Below are 22,231 nucleotides of genomic sequence, written 5' to 3' on the forward strand. Positions count from 1 at the left end.
CTAAAGGTTAAATATAAACCTGGAATAATTATTTAACAGAAAATTACTAATCAAGGAATAACGAATTTTAGAGTGTTAAACATGATTGGTTAATTTAAAGTTTTCATAAATTAAGACCTACATTTTATTAAATTTTTCTATTCAAAGTTACGATAAATACAAGAAAAACTTGTAAATAATTTTGAACACATTGAGAAATACTTTAATTAAGCAGTATTTCTAGTTTGTAATCTGAAGTGTATTAAATAACTGAAATCTTTGTTAAATGTAACTCCTTATATATTTTTTTAAAGATTTTATTTATTTATTTGACAGAGAGAGAGAGCACAAGTAGGGGAAGCAGCAGGGGCAGAGGGAGAGGGAGAAGCTCCCGCTGAGCAAGGAGCCCGATGCGGGGCTCAGGACTCTGGGATCATGACCTGAGCCGAAGGCAGATGCTTAACCAACTGAGCCACCCAGGCACCCCTGTAACTCCTTATATTGATATAGTTGGATAACTACATATATATAAATTTCCAAATCTGGGGCACCTGGGTTGCTCAGTCGGTTAAGCGTCTGACTCTTGATTTCTGCTCAGGTCATGATCTCAGGGTGATGAGATCAAGCCCCGCCTCAGGCTCCAAGTTGGGCATGGAGCTTGCTTAGGGTTCTCTCTCTCCCTCTCCCACTGCCCCTCCCCCATCACATGTGCTCTCTCTCTCTCCCCCCCACCACCACTCATAAATAAATAAATAAATAAATAAATAAATCTATCTTCAAATCTATTTTAAAAAAGAGAGAAAGGGAGGGGGGCGGAGCAAGATGGCAGAGGAGTAGGAGACCTGGATTTCGTCTCCTCTCAGGAATTCAGCTGGATAGGGATCAAACCATTCTGAACACCTACAAACTCAACAGGAGATCGAAGAAAAGAATAGCAACAACTCTCTGAACAGAAAAGCGACCATTTTCTGGAAGGTAGGACGTGCGGAGAAGTGAATCCGAGGTGATATTCGGGAGGATAGACGGCGGGGGAGGGGCCTCCGTCGGCCGCTTCTGGCAAGTGATAGAGCCACGGAGCACAAAATCGGAACTTTTAGAAGTCTGCTCCGCGGAGGGACGTCACTCTGGTGGCGAAGTGGGGGGTGGAAGCCTCGCGGGACAGTGTGGTCTCAGGACCCTCAGGGTCACAGAAAGACCGGGGGTGCCTGAGTGCGGCAGAGCTCCCAGGTATCGGGGCGGGGAAGCCGGCTGGAGAGACGGAGCCCAGGCGCGGGCTCTCAGCTCGGGGTTGCTATAAACCGTGATCCGCGGCACAGTCGGGCCACTGCTCCTCCAGCAGGGACCCAACAAGCGGCAGATCCGGGGAGACTCACCTTCTTCCCCCGGGAGGAGAGGTGCGGGAGCGCACCGCGGGGATCTGCTGGGTTTGGAGACTCCACCCGGGGTCGGGTGCCAGATAGAAAGGCGCGGTCACAGGCCGGGTGAGCACGGAGTGCGGCCGGAGACCGGGGGACGGGAGTGACTGACTGCTTTTCTCTGGGGGCTCACTGAGGAGCGGGACCCCGAGTTCTCGGCTCCGCCGGGGCGGAGACTGGGAGGCCGCCATTTTCACTCTCCGCTTCCAAAGCTGTACGGAAAGCTTGCAGGGAACAAAAGCTCCGGAGAGCAAACCCGAGCAGATTACTTAGCCCAGACCGGCAAGGGCGGGGCAAAGACATTTGGGAACCACGGCAACAGGCCCCTCCCCCAGAAGATCAGCGAGAACAGCCAGCCAAGACCAAGTTTACCGATCAATGAGAAAGGCAGAACTCCAGCGCTAGGGGAATACTGCACCTAGAATTCATGGCTTTTTAACCATGATTCTTTAGTCTTTCAAAGTTAATTATTTTTTTTAACTGTCTTTTTTTCTTTTTTCCTTTTTTCTTTTTTTTTGAATTTTTCTTTTTCCCTTTTTCAACCAACATCTTATCAATCCCTTTTTAAAAAAAAAAAAACATTTTTATTTTTCATTTTTAAAGTCATATTCTATCCCTTCATAGCAGTTACCTGTATTTTTGGCATATATATATAAGTTGTTCTCTCTTTAAAATCTTGAGATAGTTTCTTCTAACAGATCAAAATATACTCTAAATCTCTAGTGTATGGTTTTTTTCTACTCCCCTGCCTGATCACATTCTCTCCCTTTTTTCTTTCTTTCTTTTTTTTTTTATCCTCTTCTTTCTTTTTTCAAACAACTTATCAAATCCTTTTTTAAAATTTTTTATAATTTCCATCTTTACAGTCATATTCCATCCCTTCATCATATCAACCCTTACTTTTGTACATATATAAGTTTTTCTTTCTTTAAAATTTTGGGAGGGACTTTCTTTTAACAGACCAAAATACACCCAAAATCTAGTGTGTGGCACTGATCTATAATCCAGCCAGATCATACTTGATCACATTCTGTTTTTGTTTTGTTTTGTTTTGTTCTGCTTTTGTTTGTTTTTATCTTTATCTTTTTCTTTTTTCTTTTTTTCTTTCCTTTTCTTTTTTCTCTCTTTCCCTTTCTTTTCCCACTGCTTCAGGTCTTTTCTGATTTGTTTAGAGTATATTTTCTGGGGACGTTGTTACCCTGCTAGCATTTTGTTCTCTCATTAATCTATTCTCCTCTGCACAAAATGACAAGACAGAAAAAATCACCTCAACAAAAAGAACAAGAGGTAGTACCGACTGCCAGGGACCTACTCAATACGGACATTAGTACGATGTCAGATCTAGAGTTCAGAATCATCACTTTAAAGATACTAGCTGGGCTTGAAAAAAACATGGAAGTTATTAGAGAAACCCTTTCTGGAGAAGTAAAAGAACTAAAATCTAACCAAGTAGAAATCAAAAAGGCTATCAATGAGGTGCAATCAAATATGGGGGCGCTAACTGCTAGGATAAATGAGGCAGAAGAAAGAATCAGTGAGATAGAAGACCAAATGATGGAAAATAAAGAAGCTGAGAAAAAGAGAGATAAACAACTAGTGGATCACGAGGGCAGAATTCGAGAGATAAACGATACCATAAGACGAAACAACATTAGAATAATTGGGATCCCAGAAGAAGAAGAAAGAGAGAGAGGGGCAGAAGGTATAATGGAGCAAATTATAGCAGAGAACTTCCCTAATTTGGGGAAGGAAACAGGCATCAAAATCCAGGAAGCACAGAGAACCCCTCTCAAAATCAATAAAAATAGGTCAACACCCCGACATCTAATAGTAAAACTTACGAGTCTCAGAGACAAAGAGAAAATCCTGAAAGCAGCTCGGGAGAAGAGATATGTAACCTACAATGGTAGAAACATTAGATTGGCAACAGACTTATCCACAGAGACCTGGCAGGCCAGAAAGGACTGGCAGGACATATTCAGAGCACTAAATGAGAAAAATATGCAGCCAAGAATACTATATCCAGCTAGGCTGTCATTGAAAATAGAAGGAGAGATAAAAAGCTTCCCAGGACAAACAAAAACTAAAGGAATTTGCAAACACGAAACCAGCCCTACAACAAATATTGAAAGGGGTCCTCTAAGCAAAGAGAGAGCCTAAAAGCAACATAGACCAGAAAGGAACACAAACAATATACAGTAACAGTCACTTTACAGGCAATACAATGGCACTGAATTCCTATCTTTCAATAGTTACCCTGAATGTAAATGGGCTAAATGCCCCAATCAAAAGACACAGGCTATCAGATTGGATTAAAAAACAAGACCCATCGATATGCTGTCTGCAAGAGACTCATTTTAGACCCAAAGACACCCCCAGATTGAAAGTGAGGGGGTGGAAAACCATTTACCATGCTAATGGACACCAAAAGAAAGCTGGGGTGGCAATCCTTATATCAGACAAATCAGATTTTAAACCAAAGACTGTAATAAGAGATGAGGAAGGACACTATATCCTACTTAAAGGGTCTATCCAACAAGAAGATCTAACAATTGTAAATATCTATGCCCCTAACATGGGAGCAGCCAATTATATAAGGCAATTAATAACAAAAGCAAAGAAACACATCGACAACAATACAATAATAGTGGGGGACTTTAACACCCCCCTCACTGAAATGGACAGATCGTCTAAGCAAAAGATCAACAAGGAAATAAAGACTTTAAATGACACACTGGACCAAATGGACTTCACAGACATATTCAGAACATTCCATCCCAAAGCAACGGAATACACATTCTTCTCTAGTGCCCATGGAACATTCTCCAGAATCGATCACATCCTAGGTCATAAATCAGGTCTCAACCGGTACCAGAAGATTGGGATCATCCCCTGCATATTTTCAGACCACAATGCTTTGAAACTAGAACTCAATCACAAGAGGAAAGTCGGAAAGAACTCAAATACATGGAGGCTAAAGAGCATCCTACTGAAGAATGAATGGGTCAACCAGGAAATTAAAGAAGAATTAAAAAAATTCATGGAAACCAATGAAAATGAAAACACAACTATTCAAAATCTTTGGGATACAGCAAAGGCAGTCCTAAGAGGAAAGTATATAGCAATACAAGCCTTTCTCAAGAAACAAGAAAGGTCTCAAGTACACAACCTAACCCTACACCTAAAGGAGCTGGAGAAAGAACAGCAAATAAAGCCTAAACCCAGCAGGAGAAGAGAAATAATAAAGATCAGAGCAGAAATCAATGAAATAGAAACCAAAAGAACAGTAGAACAGATCAACGAAACTAGGAGCTGGTTCTTTGAAAGAATTAACAAGATTGATAAGCCCCTGGCCAGACTTATCAAAAAGAAAAGAGAAATGACCCAAATCAACAAAATCATGAATGAAAGAGGAGAAATCACAACCAACACCAAAGAAATACAAACAATTATAAGAACATATTATGAGCAACTCTATGCCAGCAAATTAGATAACCTGGAAGTAATGCATGCATTCCTAGAGATGTATCAACTACCAAAACTGAACCAGGAAGAAATAGAAAACCTGAACAGACCTATAACCACTAAGGAAATAGAAGCAGTCATCAAAAATCTCCCAAAACACAAAAGCCCAGGGCCAGATGGCTTCCCAGGGGAATTCTACCAAACATTTCAAGAAGAATTAATACCTATCCTTCTGAAACTGTTCCAAAAAATAGAAATGGAAGGAAAACTTCCAAACTCATTTTATGAGGCCAGCATTACCTTGATCCCAAAACCAGACAAAGACCCCATCAAAAAGGAGAATTACAGACCAATATCCCTGATGAACATGGATGCAAAAATTCTCACCAAAATACTAGCCAATAGGATCCAACAGTACATTAAAAGGATTATTCACCACGACCAAGTCGGATTTATCCCTGGGCTGCAAGGTTGGTTCAACATCCGCAAATCAATCAACGTGATACAATACATTAACAAAAGAAAGAACAAGAATCATATGATCCTCTCAATAGATGCAGAAAAAGCATTTGACAAAGTACAGCATCCTTTCTTGATCAAAACTCTTCAGAGTATAGGGATAGAGGGTACATACCTCAATATCATAAAAGACATCTATGAAAAACCTACAGCGAATATCATTCTCAATGGGGAAAAACTGAGAGCTTTCCCCCTAAGGTCAGGAACGCGGCAGGGATGTCCACTATCACCACTGCTATTCAACATAGTATTGGAAGTCCTAGCCACAGCAATCAGACAACAAAAAGAAATCAAAGGCATCCAAATTGGCAAAGAAGAAGTCAAACTCTCACTCTTTGCAGATGATATGATACTTTATGTGGAAAATCCCAAAGACTCCACCCCAAAACTGCTAGAACTCATACAGGAATTCAGTAAAGTGGCAGGATATAAAATCAATGCACAGAAGTCAGTGGCATTCCTATACACCAACAACAAGTCAGAAGAAAGAGAAATTAAGGAGTCGATCCCATTTACAATTGCACCCAAAACCATAAGATACCTAGGAATAAATCTAACCAAAGAGGCAAAGAATCTGTACTCAGAAAACTATAAAATACTCATGAAAGAAATTGAGGAAGACACAAAGAAATGGAAAAACGTTCCATGCTCATGGATTGGAAGAACAAATATTGTGAAGATGTCAATCCTACCTAGAGCAATCTACACATTCAATGCAATCCCCATCAAAATACCATCCACTTTCTTCAAAGAAATGGAACAAATAATCCTAAAATTTGTATGGAACCAGAAAAGACCCCGCATAGCCAGAGGAATGTTGAAAAAGAAAAGCAAAGCTGGCGGCATCACAATTCCAGACTTCCAGCTCTACTACAAAGCTGTCATCAGCAAGACAGTATGGTACTGGCACAAAAACAGACACATAGATCAATGGAACAGAATCGAGAGCCCAGAAATGGACCCTCAACTATATGGTCAACTAATCTTTGACAAAGCAGGAAAGAATGTCCAATGGAAAAAAGACAGTCTCTTCAACAAATGGTGTTGGGAAAATTGGACAGCCACATGCAGAAGAATGAAACTGGACCATTTCCTTACACCACACACAAAAATAGACTCCAAATGGTTGAAAGACCTCAATGTGAGACAGGAGTCCATCAAAATCCTAAAGGAGAACACAGGCAGCAACCTCTTCGACCTCAGCCACAGCAACTTCTTCCTAGAAACATCGCCAAAGGCAAGGGAAGCAAGGGCAAAAATGAACTATTGGGACTTCATCAAGATAAAAAGCTTTTGCAAAGCAAAGGAAACAGTCAACAAAACCAAAAGACAACTGACAGAATGGGAGAAGATATTTGCAAATGACATATCAGATAAAGGGCTAGTATCCAAAATCTATAAAGAACTCATCAAACTCAACACCAAAAGAACAAAGAATCCAATCAAGAAATGGGCAGAAGACATGAACAGACATTTTTCCAAAGAAGACATCCAAATGGCCAACAGACACATGAAAAAGTGTTCAATATCGCTCGGCATCAGGGAAATCCAAATCAAAACCTCAATGAGATACCACCTCACACCAGTCAGAATGGCTAAAATTAACAAGTCAGGAAATGACAGATGTTGGCGGGGATGCGGAGAAAGGGGAACCCTCCTACACTGTTGGTGGGAATGCAAGCTGGTGCAGCCACTCTGGAAAACAGTATGGAGGTTCCTCAAAAAGTTGAAAATAGAGCTACGATATGAGCCAGCAATTGCACTCCTGGGTATTTACCCCAAAGATACAAAAGTAGGGACCTGAAAGGCTACGTGCACCCCGATGTTTATAGCAGCAATGTCCACAATAGCCAAACTGTGGAAAGAGCCAAGATGTCCATCGACAGATGAATGGATAAAGAAGATGTGGTATATATATACAATGGAATATTATGCAGCCATCAAAAGGAATAAGATCTTGCCATTTGCAACGACGTGGATGGAACTGGAGGGTATTATGCTGAGCGAAATAAGTCAAACAGAGAAAGACATGTATCATATGACCTCAGTGATATGAGGAATTCTTAATCTCAGGAAACAAACTGAGGGTTGCTGGAGTGGGGGGTGGGGTGGGAGGGATGGGGTGACTGGGTGATGGACACTGGGGAGGGTATGTGTTCTGGTAAGCGCTGTGAATTGTGCAAGACTGTTGAATCTCAGATCTGTACCTCTGAAACAAATAATGCAATATATGTTAAGAAAGAAAAAAAGAAGAAGAAGAATGTAGCAGGAGGGGAAGAATGAAGGGGGGGAAATCGGAGGGGGAGAAGAACCATGAGAGACAATGGACTCTGAAAAACAAACTGAGGGTTCTAGAGGGGAGGGGGTTGGGAGGATGGGTTAGCCTGGTGATGGGTATTGAGGAGGGCACGTTCTGCATGGAGCACTGGGTGTTATGCACAAACAATGAATCTTGGAACACTGTATCTAAAACTAATGATGTAATGTATGGGGATTAACATAACAATAAAAAAATTAAAAAAAAAAAAGAGAGAGAAAGGACTTAAAGCAATACCAACCTTGTGCACACATTCAAATTCAAGTGATTGGTATCATCTTTATTGTCTTTTACAGCAACGTCTAAATCAAAAGCTTCTTGGTCTTGAATAGATCTTCGTCTTCTTGGGGAACCCAAATCTTTCACATTATAAATCACATTAAACTGCAACAAATAATAAATTAGCATAAATAATAAGCTAGTCATCAATTATTAGCAATAAATTGCCATCATTACATATTCTAAATATTAGGTAAAGATTCTCTTCGGGATAAATGCAACTAGATTTGTAATCTTTGACCAAAAGAAAAAAAACTAGTTTTACTAGCTAACAAAGTATCATTATTTACAAATATTATAAAAGTTTATAAGCAATGATTTTTAAAATTCAGAAAATTGTTAGGTAATACTCCAGAACAGGTATAGACCTTCATGATATTCATAGGTTTTTTTTTTTTTTTCCAAAGAATGTAAAACATTCCCTTTAGGGAAAAAGTGAAACTACTGCCTATTTCTTTCTTGAGACCATCCACTAATTTCTAAGCTCTGCTGCCCAACTGGTGTCATTTTTCACAAAATGGAACCTTAGAAACTCAGTTAGCTAAATCAAAACTAAAACATTTAAGAGCCCTAGTTGAACAGAAACCTGTTTAATTGCTCAGCATTTTTTTTGGTTGTACAATACTTTTAAAAGATGATAAAATAAATGACAGATTTCAAGACAACTGGGCCTTTTTCAGCAAATACTCTGTGCCTACCACCAGTGAAAGGTGCTGTGGGGACACTGGGCAAGTGTGAGGATAAGTTGGTTTTTTTCCCAAAGGGTTCCTAAGATCAGAAGCTTGGGAATATACTCAAAATTTTGTACACCTGCCTCATGCCAAGTTGAATTGGAATCTACTTCTTCCACCTTTTTTGATACCAAGGTTCATAAGCTTTACCGTTGCTATGTAATGTTGTATTTTCTTATATTTAAATCACACACACACACACACCCCTCAGAACTAAACATCTAGTACCCTTTGTAGATTTTCACACTTTAAAAAAAATCTCTTTCTGGGGCGCTTGGGTGGCTCAGTCAGTTAAGGGTCTGACTCTTGATTTTGGCTCAGGTCATGATCTCAGGGATGGGGGCTCAAGCCCCAATTCGGGCTCTGTACTCAGCGTGGAGTCTGCTTGTCCCCTCTCCCTCTACCTGCTGCTCCCCACCCACACACTCTCTATCTCTAAAATGAATAAATAAAATCTTTTTAAAAATAAATAAAAATAAAAAATAAATCTTCTTTCTAAGCCTTCATCTTTCAAACCTAAGAGTTCCAACTTTTTATTCTGCTATACCTAGCTCGTATAATCCCCACGTCCCCTTGATCATTCTGGTTATCTCACTCTGGATATTCTCCAACTCTTTCTTTTTTTTTCTTTTTTTTTTTTTAATTTTTATTCATTTCTTTGACAGAGAGAGACACAGTGAGAGAGGGAACACAAGCAGGGGGAGTGCGAGAGGGAGAAGCAGGCTTCCCGCTGCTCAGGGAGCCCGATTCGGGGCTCGATCCCAGGACCCTGGGATCATGACCTGAGCCGAAGGCAGACGCTTAATGACTGAGCCACCCAGGCACCCCTCCAACTCTTTCTTAAACGACAATTAAAATTTTAGAATATTCTTGGAGGAGGTGAAGAACAGTTTCATATAACTGGAGAGATGGTCTCTGTTATTTCCACCATCCCCTTCCCAGTGGCATACAATTGTCCTTTAGAGACCAACGTCATCAGGAAACAAACAAGAACTACTAGATTTGTCCTCTGGGTCATAATTAATACTTATCTATAACTAAGTATTGGGGTTAATGTTTGACCCACAAAAAGCTCAACTGCTCTTTCAGCGAACTTTGAGACATCTTGCAATTTATGTTCAAGAGCTTAGCATTTCAGTACTTAAAATGGGGTTAACATTTACTGCAAACCTGAGAGGTTTCTTTCCTTTCTTTATCTAGAGCACTTACAAAAATAGCAACTAAAAGAATCTCAATACATATTCCCAGGTGTCCAACTTGTTAGCAATTTGTTTCTCCATCCTAAGAAGTGCCTATCGGTCCCTTCCTTTTGTTTTCTGCATGTTGATATAGGTTTGGAGTAGTGAGCATTATGACCAGTACGTACCACATTCACTGCTGTGCCCTTCAAAGTTCAAGTAAAACTCATTTGGCCTCAGTAATTTATCTCCATTGGGTTTAATCAAGAATGAATTCCAACCAATTTGGTGATTTAAGTACATATAATTTTTCAATTGTATCTAAAATATCCTGTGTATTTACTTTTGGATTTGCTGTTTGCTTTGAAAGACAGCTTGAGAATGAGAATTTTCACATGGCCTCTGTTAGTAAAGACAAATATAAATTATTCACTCTTTTCTCTTTCTATCCTTTTTGTTGAATACTGTTCCTTTTAACTGTGATCATTTTTCCTTGATTTTTAAAAAAACATTTACTGCCGTGTTTTGAATATTATACAAAATAATCTTAGAATTATTTGAGGGTTTTGAAATTATACCTGACCATCTATCTGCCCTACTTAGCAATTATACCAGTTTTTCCAACTAGAACATTGTACTGGTTTTTGGAAAAGTACCTTTTCTCTATAATAGCCTTTTTTTTTTTTTAACTTTCTTGGTAAATCTTTTAGGGTTTGTTTGGTTTGTATATTCTAACCAAGCACATAACAATTTTTAGTCCTATAACATATTATTTTTGGTTTCCAATAAGATTATGTCAAGTACCTATAATTTTCAATGTATTAAGTATAATAACTATTCCATTCAGGATTTTACATACTACCATTTTATTCTAACACTATTGCACCATTAAAGGTAAGTTTCTTTGGATTTTATTCTTATAGCAAAGCATTGAATGTATCATTCTCTAATTGTTTTATTTACTATTATATAAGATTTTATTTTTTTTATTTAAATTCAATTAGCTAACAATTATATAAGATTTTACATTGAAGGGACACATTTCCTATCTTCAAGTCAATTCCTTGTAATACCATGTTGACCTTTATATTGTTAGATGAATATTAAGAAGTTATAGGCAGGGGCGCCCGTGTGGCTCAGTTGGTTAAGCGGCTGCCTTTGGCTCGGGTCATGATCCTGAAGTCCTGGGATAGAGCCCCGCATCCGGCTCCTTGCTCAGCAGGGAGCCTGCTTCTCCCTCTGCCCCTCCCCCTGCTCATGTGCTCTCTCCCATGCTCTCTCTCTTAAATAAATAAAATCTTTAAAAAAAAAAAAAAGTTATAGGCAAAATTTATTGTATTTATTATCAAGTCATAGTAGAAACTCTACCAGCATTACAATTTCTGAGCTGTATTTTTGCAAAAAAGATGGGAGTTCCCAACAACTCACATGAATTATATCAAAAGAATTAATCCTAACTTCAAAAAGCATATAATACTCAAGAAATATTTTTCCAAGATTATCAATCCATTTGGTTGCTGTCTACTGACTAGTAGTAACATCTCTAATACTTTTTATTTATTTTTTTTAAAGATTTTTTAATTTATTTGACAGAGAGAGAGACACAGCGAGAGAGGGAACACAAGCAGGGGGAGTGGGAGAGGAAGAAGCAGGCTTCCCGCCAAGCAGGGAGCCCGATGCGGGGCTCGAACCCAGGACCCTGGGATCATGACCTGAGCCGAAGGCAGACACCCAACGACTGAGCCACCCAGGCACCCCTCTAATACTTTTTATTAAAGAGAGTGATTTATCTTACCTAAGTCACAGATAGAAATCCTTAAGAATTTTATACATTATCTGTTACAGATTTAGCAGTACCCCAAATGAAAGAATTATCATAACAAGTCATATTGAACGCAACAAAAATGAACATTATTACATACCTGACAAATAGCAAATCCAAAACCACTTGCGGAAATATTAACTGCAGTTGGCTGTACCACAGCAAGCTGAATAAAGATGGGGAAAAAGTGAATGAGGCTAATCTTCCATATCCAGGTCCTTCTGGCTAGCACAAGAAATCAATGATACCCCTCACTAGGAGTGTAAGCCATCTGTGAAAAGCTCTCAGAATGTCACACAGCCTCACATGTCAAAAGCTATGGGCCAACCAGGTAAGAGAGGTGAAGGCAGAGGAAGGGCTCACTCTCCACGCACCCTCATCTCTACCCTTTGAGAGAGGGGTAAGGCTGCCCTTCTAGAGGTGTGAAAGCAAGAGACACAAGAAACAAAAGTCCTCTCACTCCTCCCATCTCCCTTAGCGCCTAATCTGCTGGTCTTCTTGTGAACACAGCGGCACATGATCACGGACTATGATTCACACTACTCCTTCCTTTTCTTTTGCCACCACCCCTCTTCCTCAGTTTCCAGCCTTGAAGTTATCACTTTCATCCATCACTCTCAGCTTCCCACAAGGTTAACCACAGGAATAAAGTTAGGGTCTACGATAAGCCTTCATTCTATTTTAAAGTAAGAATCCTCCTACAGATTCTATCAATTCTCCTAAGAGGACACGTGGTGCAGCTGGAAAGAACATGGTCTGAAACATAGGTCCAAATCCTAGCTCCACTGTTACTAGCAACATGATCTTGAGCAAGTTACTTAAGCTCTCTCAGCCTCATTTTATCATGTGTGTGGTGGGGATGAAAGTACGTACTTTCTTAGTGTTGGTTTGAGAAGCAAATGCAATAGCACCTGTAAAGAAATCTGGCACACTGCCTGCAAAGAATAGGAACTCAGCAGGTTCCATTCCTTTCCCCCTATTTTCTCCTTTTCCAAATCTTTCCAAAGTCCCCATCCCCTCCTCTCCTCTCCTCTCTTCCCCAGCTCAGCAAACTCAACCAAAGGAGGGCATTCCTTCCCCCAGTCTCTTTAGAGGGCTCTAGGAACAAGTCTTTGTTGAAGTCAATAGAATGGAAATAAAACAGCATTCCAGCAATAAGCGATCACCCACACGTAATTTTAAATAACCACCCCCTTGTCCACACCTCTGCCGTCTGGAGGAGAAAGCGATTCTGTGTGTCAATCCGAAACTTTACAGGACTTGGTGAACTGGGCCCCATCACAGTCACTTGGATGTTTGTCCTGTCTGTGTTCATTAGAGCTGCAAATTCAGATAGGGCCTTCAAGGCTACAATGGTGTCCTGTTGAGGAAAGAAAAACATGTGTGCATGTAAGTATGTATCAAGGTCACCAAAGAGTCTTTAAAGTTAGTAATGTTTAGGACACCCACTATGTATTCATCCATCTTCCTTGGGAGTGGAGCTCTCCTTTATTCATTTTTGAATGTCCTTGACCTACAGTACAGGAGAGGCTCGGAAAGTACCTGCTGACTGAAACTGAGTATCTACTCTACCATGCATGAAAGATGGCCAATATAGATGGGGAACTAATTTATTCCATATACATATCACATATGATATTTATATCTGTGATGAGAAAAAGATTAAAATCAGTAACTTGGACCTTTGACCTAAGGGGCTGAATTTTTAAATTGCCAATTTTATGAAGTCATGAAAAGAGCAGCCACCTACTTCTTTTTAAAAATTACATATATGGGCGCCTGGGTGGCTCAGTTGGTTAAGCGACTGCCTTCGGCTCAGGTCATGATCCTGGAGTCCCGGGATTGAGTCCCGCATCGGGCTCCCTGCTCAGCAGGGAGTCTGCTTCTCCCTCTCCCGCTCCCCCCTCTTGTGCTCTTTCTCTCTCTCACTCTCTCTCTCAAATAAATAAATAAAATCTTTTAAAAAAAAAATAAAAAAATAAAAAAAATTACATATATATTTAAACTATATTTAGCTTAAAAAATGAAAAACTATCATCACTCACCTGGGTAGACGCAAAACCTCCCAAGCTATTTCTTTGCCTGCTGAGCCACCTCATAATCGGGATTCCCTCAGACACCTGATATTGCAGGAAGTGTGAGAGCAGCGCGTAGGCCGCAACTTCAATATCCAGGGAACGTGGCTGCCAGGATTCAGAAAGTTTAGACTCTGATGACACCCAAAATTGCATGCCTCCTGCAAAAGACAAGTAATAATAGTCTGACCAACTGAGCAAAAATTACATTTTACACCATTAAATATTCCTACACTGGTCCAAGTCCTACTTGACTAGCAAATATATGGAGAGATATATTTCCAAATATGAATATATTTATGCCATACAATAATATGTATGCTCACACAGACATACATGTAAACATGTACTTATAGGTCACTTTCCAGACTACTACAACTTATAAATTTTCATCCTTTTCTTTATATTTGAGGATGTTGTGATGAAAATAATTTCCCAAGGGAAATTCCACGTTTGGCTTGAGACTAAACAGCTATAAATAAAAGAGAAACGTACTATACTCCAGAAGATAATGTACATAACTTTTCTGACCAGGCCATCCTAAAAATATTTTAGGACACATTAGAAAGAACCCTGTTCTGGGAATCTGCCATTAACCAGCTCTAATGTTCCCGGAAACCTCTCCTTTTTTTCATTATCTGAAATTTGGTGTTATAAGTTCAAAATCCAAGCCCCCAAGGAAAAAAAATGAAGGACCCTGGCCAACTCAACAATCTTCCGAAAGATATTCCTGCTACCCCCAGAGGACCATCTTAGTTGGCGCCCCCTCCCACATCTAATATTACTCTTTAGATGATGATCGCACTCAGGTGGAATGTGAAATAACTACCACTTAGACAAGCAGAGAAGAAATGTCAAGGCCTACAGTCTCCATGCAACAATTCAGTCCCCAGCACTGCAACGGGCAGTAAAGATAATAAGAACTCGATCTAAACTACCACTAACAATAATGCAATATTTTTTACAGTCTTAGGAATCTCTAAACACATTCAATATTTATTCCTTCTTGAATTAACAAGGCTTCGAAATGGTGGACATTAAGTAAAATTATTTCTGCCCACTCATCCCATCTCTATGTCTGTCTGTCTGTCTGTCTCTCTCTCACACACACACACACACACGCACACCCACACATACCTGGATCCCTGACCACAGAGGCCATTTGGGAAGTAGCAACCCTTGTACTTTTTATCCTGTTGTAACCCATTAAAAAAAAAGTCCTCCAACTCACTAACAGCATTTTTTGGCATTTGCATTTCCACTAATTAGCATTTTAGTTCAAATTTTGAACATCTGCTAGGTGTTATTCCCATTTTATAGTTAGGAAAACTGAAGCTCATAAAAGCAAGTAGCAGCAACAAAACCCAAGTCTCTCCACAACCCCATGTCCTAATGACCACTCAAGGCCACGAAACCAGAAACAGCATCAAAGAACTCAAAAGGTAACTAACAGAGAGCAGAACATATCTAAAAGAAGGAAACACCCAAGCCCTGAAAGTCCCTAGAAAACTCAGGGAGAGCAGAAACAGCCATGTCAGACTCATCTGATCTCATCTGCATTTCATTTATCATCCCATTCAGAAGAGGTAAATGTTATCAACTTCGTATCTGGCTTACAAAACTTTCTCACATAATTTGTATATTTCATAATGCATAGCAGTCTAACAATCTCAAATGACCCCATGCATTACCTTCTTGTTCTGCTCTCCAAGTCAGCATATTCAAAGCTTCCTTGGCTTTAGGGCTCCCCACGGATGACAGCGCATAAGTTATAAGAGCTAGAGTATAATTGTCTGAAATTCCTCTATTAAATTCAGACTCCAAAAAGTTGATAGACTCTTGCACATCTATATTAGGCTTGAAAAAAAAAAACATACATTTTACTATTCAAAATAACCCATTACCACGCATTTAAACAAAAAGTATTTCCAAACATTCATTCAAAAAATAATTTCAGTGACTATTTAAGCACCTGATTTTGTCCTAGGCAATGGGAATCAATGATGATCATTGACATTTAAAGATTTGCTATTCATTTTCAAAATAATACTGCTTTTGAAAGAAAAATGAAGGAATCATATCTATTTATAATTGCACCAAAAATAAGATACCTAGGAATAAATCTAACCAAAGAGATGAAAGACCCATACTCTGAAAACTATAAAACACTGATGAAAAAAACAGAAGACAACACAAAGAACTTTCCACAAAGTGGAAAGACATTCCATGCTCACATGGAGTGGAAGAACAAACATTGTTAAAATGTCTATACTTCCCAAAGCAATTTACACATTTAGTGCAATCCTTATCAAAGTACCAACAGCATTTTTCACAGAGCTAACACAATCATGAGATTTGAATGAAACCACAAAAGACCCCAAATAGCCAAAGCAATCTTGAAAAACAAAAGCAAAGCTGGAGGTATACAATTCCAGACTTCAAGTTATATTACAAAACTGTAGTGATCAAAACAGTATGGTACTGGCACAAAAATAGATACACAGATCAACAGAATACAAATCCCAGAAATGAACGAATAACTACATGGTCAATTAATCTTCAACAAAGCAGGAAAGAATATCCAGTGGGAAAAAGACAGTCTCTTCAACAAATGCTGTTGGGAAAACTGGACAGCAACATGCAAAAGAATGAAACTCGACCACTTTCTTACACCATACACAAAAACAAATTCAAAATGGACTAAAGACCTAAATGTGAGGCCTGAAACCATAAAAATCCTAGAAGAGAACACAGGCAGTAACCTCTTTGACATCGGCCATAGCAACTTCTTTCTAGATGTTTCCTGAGGCAAGGGAAACAAAAGCAAAAATAAACTATTGGGACTCCATCAGAATAAAAAGCTTCTGCGTGCCAAGGAAACAATCAACAAAACTAAAGGACAACCTACAGAATGGGAGAAGATATTTGCAAATGACATATCTGATAAAGGACTAGTATCCAAAATATATAAAGAACTGATTCAACTCAACACCCAAAAACCAAATAATCCCATTAAAAATGGGCAGAAGAGGGGCACCTAGCTGGCTTGGTCATGGAATGTGCACTCCTGATCTCAGGGTTGTAAGTTCAAGCCCCACACTGGGTGTAGAGATTACTTAAAAATAAAAAATTTTTAATAAAAAAAAATGGGAGGGGTGCCTGGAAGGCTCAGTTGGTTGAGCGTCCAGCTCTTGATTTCGGCCCAGATCCTGATCTTGGGGTCCTGGGATTGAGCCCTGCATAGGGGAGTCTGCTTGAGGATTCTCTCCCTCTCCCTATGTCGCTCCCCCTGCTCACACGCTCTCTCTCTCTCAAGTAAATAAATAAATCTTTAAAAAAAAAAAATTGGCAGAAGACACGAATAGACATTGTTCCAAAGAAGACATGCAGATGGCCAACAAACATATGAAAAGATGCTCAACATCACTGATCATCAAGAAAATACAAATCAAAACTACAATGAGATATTACCTCACACCTATCAGATGGCTAAAATCAACAACACAAGGAACAACAGGTGTTGGTGAGGCTGTAGAGAAAGGGCAACTCTCATACACTGTTGGTGGGAAAAGAAACTGATACAACTACTCTGAAAAACAGCATGGAGGTTCCTCAGAATATTAAAAATAGAGCTACCCAATAATCCAGCAATTGCACTAGGAATACAAAAATACTAAGTCAAAAGGATACATGCAACCCCAATGTTTATAGCAGCATTGTCTACGATAGCCAAGACATGGAAGCAGCCCAAGTGTCCATCGACTGATGAATGGGTAAAGAAGATATGCGTGTGTGTGTGTGTGCATGTGTGTATACAATGGAATATTACTCATCCATAAAATAGAATGGAATCTTGCCATTTACAACGACATGAATGGAGCCAGAAAGTATTATGCTAAGTCAGTCAGTCAGAGAAAGACAAATACCATATGATTTCACTCATATGTGGAATTTAAGAAATAAAACAAATGAATACAGGAGAAAAAAGAGAGAGGCAAACCAAGAAACACACTCATAATTACAGAGAACAAACAGAAGGGAGGTGGGCAGGAGGATGGGTTAAACAGGTGATGTGGATTAAGGAGTGCACTTGTGATTAAGCACTAGGTGTTGTATGGAAGTGTTGAATCACTATGTTGTACACCTGAAATTAATATAACACTATGTTAACTACCTGGAATTTAAATAAAAATAAAGAAAAGATTAAAAAAAAAAAAGAAAAAACCCTGCTTTTCAGTTTCTATGAGTAAATAGGCACCATTCCCTAGAAGGAATAAGAAATAAAAAGCAGAACTTTTGCCAGTGTTTCTACCATTGAATATCATGAACTCAGATGAGAGCACAAAACATAACTTGAGAAAAATATTATTCATATCTAATCTCAGGTGTTGAAGCTCTAAGTTTAGGGGAAACTTTATCTTCCACGTGCCTAGTACTGGACTAGGGAAATAGTAGGAGCTTACTATCAAGAATGGCTGTTTTCGATCATGTGAAATGCAGTTGCCATTAAAGCAGTAAAGGCATCAATCACTGAGACAGCTCTGGAACAAAATTAAGTTCATTAGCATAACTTTTCATGCCTACTCATTCTCATCCAGACATCCACGCCCATTTAACAGGATTTTTACAGTGTGGGTATATTTTGTACTAAATTAGCAGACATTATAATTGCTCCATGATACTTCAGAAATTAAAAAGAAAATCCTTCACAACCTAAATGTGCTAGAATGCATTCCCAAATTCTGAAGACTTTTCTGTCCCCTAAGAAATGAACCTTTCCAATGATAAAATACGTATCGATTTATCTTACCAATAGCAAGTACAACATTTATATAAGAAAGCATTCTTAGTTATTCTGAAAGAGTGGGTTCATATTTTCATTCTCAGATTGTAGAATATGGCCACAAACGCAAAGCAAAAAGGTACCCAAATTCAGACTTCAAATGTGATGTAAAATTGTAAAACTCTTTTGGTTTCCAAACACATTCTTGACTCATCAAGACCTACCTTCCTTGTGATTTCCCACCTATCATTTATTAAATTAAAGATTAAATACCTGATACTTTTTATATCTCAGGAGAGAAGTCACAATATAAGCTGTAAGCGTTACTGGACTTTTATTGCCACCTTGAAGCTCACTATGGATCACTCTTCCTGGCTCCCAAAATTCACCATTGGATTTCTGACGTCCTTTGAGCCACGTGTATGTTCTGTGTAACACATTCTGATCAATATCTATGTAAGGATCAGCTTCAAGGAAACATCTTAGAACAAAAGCTGACAGCCTAGGTGAAAAAGGAGAAAAATTACATAAAATACACTTTCTAAGTCTTCTAAATAACATTGAGCAAGAAAACACCAACAATAACAACATTTTTTCCCCACCACAAGATTCACAAAAGGATAATCACTGAAGAAGGAACAAAGGGAAAAAAGGCAACAAAGAGACAGCATGAACATCTCAGCCTAGCTGCTAGACACAGTTTCCACTTGGTATGGCCAAGTAATTCCACGTCAACTCCCAAAACATCAGATTTGGAAAGGAACTTAGAAATCATCTAATCCGCTCCCCCCCCCCCCCCACTATTTTATAGGTTGAGAATTCGACACTCCAGAAGAATTAAATTGTCCAAGGTTATCATCTTCGGACTGTTCTAGGTATTTACCAAGGAAGATCCCATTACACACTTGGCTCAACCCTAAAGCTATGGATGAAGTATATATAGTTCACAATCAAATGGTAGTACTTTTAACTAGAGAAAATGGATATTTTCTCTGCGATAGGACAGGAGTCAGAAAATTACAGCCTACAAACCAAATCTGTCCAGGCCAAATCTGGTCCTTGTGCCAAATCCAGCCCAGGGTCTGTTTACCTGTGTCTCCTTTCCAGCACACTCCACCTGAGAATGGTTTCTAAAGGGAGGAAGGAAGGAAGGAAGAAGGAAAGAGGAAACAACATGCAACAGAGACTCTATGTGGCCTGCAATGCCTAAAATACTTACTATCTGAGCCTTTACAGAAAAAGTTTGCCAATGCTTGCTATAGAACAATACATATTTAGGTGAATAGATCATCAAGCAATAAAACACCGAAACTTTTCTATTTATGGATCTCTATCCTGACACGGCCAAAAGAAAATTTGAAGCAGCTATGTCTCATCCTATGAAATGTTTAGGTGTGATAAATATTACTAGTATTCAGTAATATCTGATCCTCTTTTACTTTGAGTATGCACAGAAATTCACTTCTTTGCCCTTTTGAAGTTAAGCACGGCCATGTGACCAGCTGTCATAACGATAAAGTGAGAAGAGATGTTGCACCGAGGCTGAAGCACCTAATTACCAGTGTTGGATACTCCAGCCTTCTCTTTTCAGACTGAGACAAGTCTGGAGCCTCCTGGGGAGACAGTGGCTGCTGAGCAAAGACTATAGAGCCCCCTGCTGACCAACAGCGGAAATGCAGGACGAGCAAGACCGAAGCTCTTGTTAATAAGCTACTGAGATTTTAGAGGGTTGTTACCGCAGCGTGCCTTGTCTAACCTGACTGCTACAGTTAGTCAATCTTCTTCTGGGTGAAATGTAGAATTGACAATAGTGCAAGGAGAGAAAATAATCATCCAAAATCAGCCACACAGAGATTCCATTCTGGAGGAAATCTGTATGCTTATTACTCAATTCCATCACTGTTTTTCACAAAAAAATAACCTTAAAGAAACTATGTTGACTGTGTTAATACAAAATTTGTATTGATCATGTATGATTAAGAAAAGAACTACGTCGGGGTGCCTGGGTGGCTCAGTCAAACGACTGACTCCCAATCTCAGGATCATGAGATCGGGCCCCATCCGAGCACCCTGGGCGTAGAGCCTGCTTAAGATTCACTCTCCTCCCTCTCCCTCTGGCCCTCCTCCCCTGCTCGAGTGCTCTCTCTAAAACAAACAAACAAACAAACAAACAAAAACTATGTCACAATCACTCAGTATTTCTAACCAGTTTTTCTTGTCAACTGCACCATCATCATAAAGCATTCTTACTACTTTTCCCACAAAAAAGGATTTATAGCTTATCTTTTCTAAATAAAAACATTTTACTTATTAGTGTTTTAAAACCATATTTAAAAAGGAAAATCTCTTTTAAAGCCCGGCTATAGGAAAAGCAACCTACAAGCCTATATACAGAGGGACACATCTGTCAGTTTCATGGCCATTTTGACTGAGTAAGAGCCCATTCATGACAGATTTGTTCTGTTAGTAAAAACACTTGCCAAGTGGGAGCTCTTGGGTGGCACAGTCGGATAAACGTCTGACTCTTGGTTTCAGCTCAGGTCATGATCTCAGGGTCTTGAGATCAAGCCCTGAATCAGGCAGCAAGCTCAGTGAGGAGTCTGCTAAAGTTTCTCTCTCTTTCTCCCTCTGCCCTTCCCTGCACTCACTCACACTCTCAAATAAATAAATCTTAAAAAAAAAACACACACACTTACCAAGTGCTCCCAGAAGGGTCATCATTCCCAAAAGCACTGAAAGAGCCATCTTCCCTCTGATAGAGAAGTTCTCTCTGATAACCTGAAGAACAAAAAAGTAGACAGATAATCAATGTAATTACAACTTGAAATGAATTAGTTTCTAATCATGACTTCATATTAAGGAAACATGAACAAAGAATGGGAGAGAAGATATCAAATCAGCAACTAATACTGAATACTTTCTATATTAAGTGCTGTGAGAGATTTAAAATAATCAAGATTTTTCAAGCAGAACATGTAAAATAAGAACTGTGATAGCCCCAAATTAAATTCAGAAGAATACTATAACAGAGACAGCAGTTCTAGCCAGTTAAAAGGAAGCAAACTAGTCTGACTCTTGATTTTGCCTCAGGTCATGATCTCAGGGTTGTGAGATCGAGCCCTGAGTGGGGCTCCACACTCAGTGCAGAGTCTGCTTAAGATTCTCTCTCCCTGCAGCAGCTCTTTCTGCCCATGGGTCCTGTCTCTGTGCTTTAGTAAAATCACCCTTTTTGCACCAAAAAAAGAAAGGCGGGGGGAGTGCCTGGGTATCTCAGTCGGTGAAGCATCTGCCCTCAGCTCAGGCCATGATCCCAGAGTGCTGGGATCGAGTCCTGTATCAGGGCTCCCAGCTCAGTGGGGAATCTGCTTCTCCCTCTGACCCTCCCCCCATCCTGCTCGCTCACTCTCTCTCTCAAAAATAAAATCTTAAAAAAAAAGATTCTCTCCCTATGCCCCTCCCCCAACTCATGCTCTAAATAATAAATAAATAGATAGATAAATAAAATATTTAAAAGTAAGCAAACCAAAGGCCAAGTTTCATTTAAGTCTGTAATGTTGACTACAATAGTTTCCATGCTTAATCATCTAAAATTGTTTGCTACCTAAGAAAAATACTATCTACAGTATCATAATTAAAGTTTAGGGCTAAAATGAAAAGTAAAAATACTT

The 22,231-nt window shown here is 39.3% G+C and overlaps 1 protein-coding gene across 2 annotated transcripts in view; it reads right to left on the reverse strand.

The window, feature by feature from the left end:
- The window catches only part of CD109 (CD109 molecule), a 134,083-nt gene that overhangs the window by 11,696 nt on the left and 100,156 nt on the right, over positions 1 to 22,231 (reverse strand). For both annotated transcript variants that reach the window (XM_078055088.1, XM_078055087.1), the window contains 7 exons: positions 21,260 to 21,341; positions 18,837 to 19,065; positions 15,472 to 15,637; positions 13,751 to 13,941; positions 12,910 to 13,065; positions 11,806 to 11,871; positions 7,937 to 8,079 (listed from right to left, as the gene is read on the reverse strand). In XM_078055088.1, the coding sequence (XP_077911214.1) occupies positions 7,937 to 8,079; positions 11,806 to 11,871; positions 12,910 to 13,065; positions 13,751 to 13,941; positions 15,472 to 15,637; positions 18,837 to 19,065; positions 21,260 to 21,341 (1,033 nt within the window). The remainder of the gene's footprint in view (positions 1 to 7,936; positions 8,080 to 11,805; positions 11,872 to 12,909; positions 13,066 to 13,750; positions 13,942 to 15,471; positions 15,638 to 18,836; positions 19,066 to 21,259; positions 21,342 to 22,231) is intronic.

Source organism: Halichoerus grypus, chromosome 9, assembly GCF_964656455.1.
Source record: "Halichoerus grypus chromosome 9, mHalGry1.hap1.1, whole genome shotgun sequence".
In the NCBI taxonomy this organism is placed as follows: Eukaryota; Metazoa; Chordata; class Mammalia; order Carnivora; family Phocidae; genus Halichoerus; species Halichoerus grypus.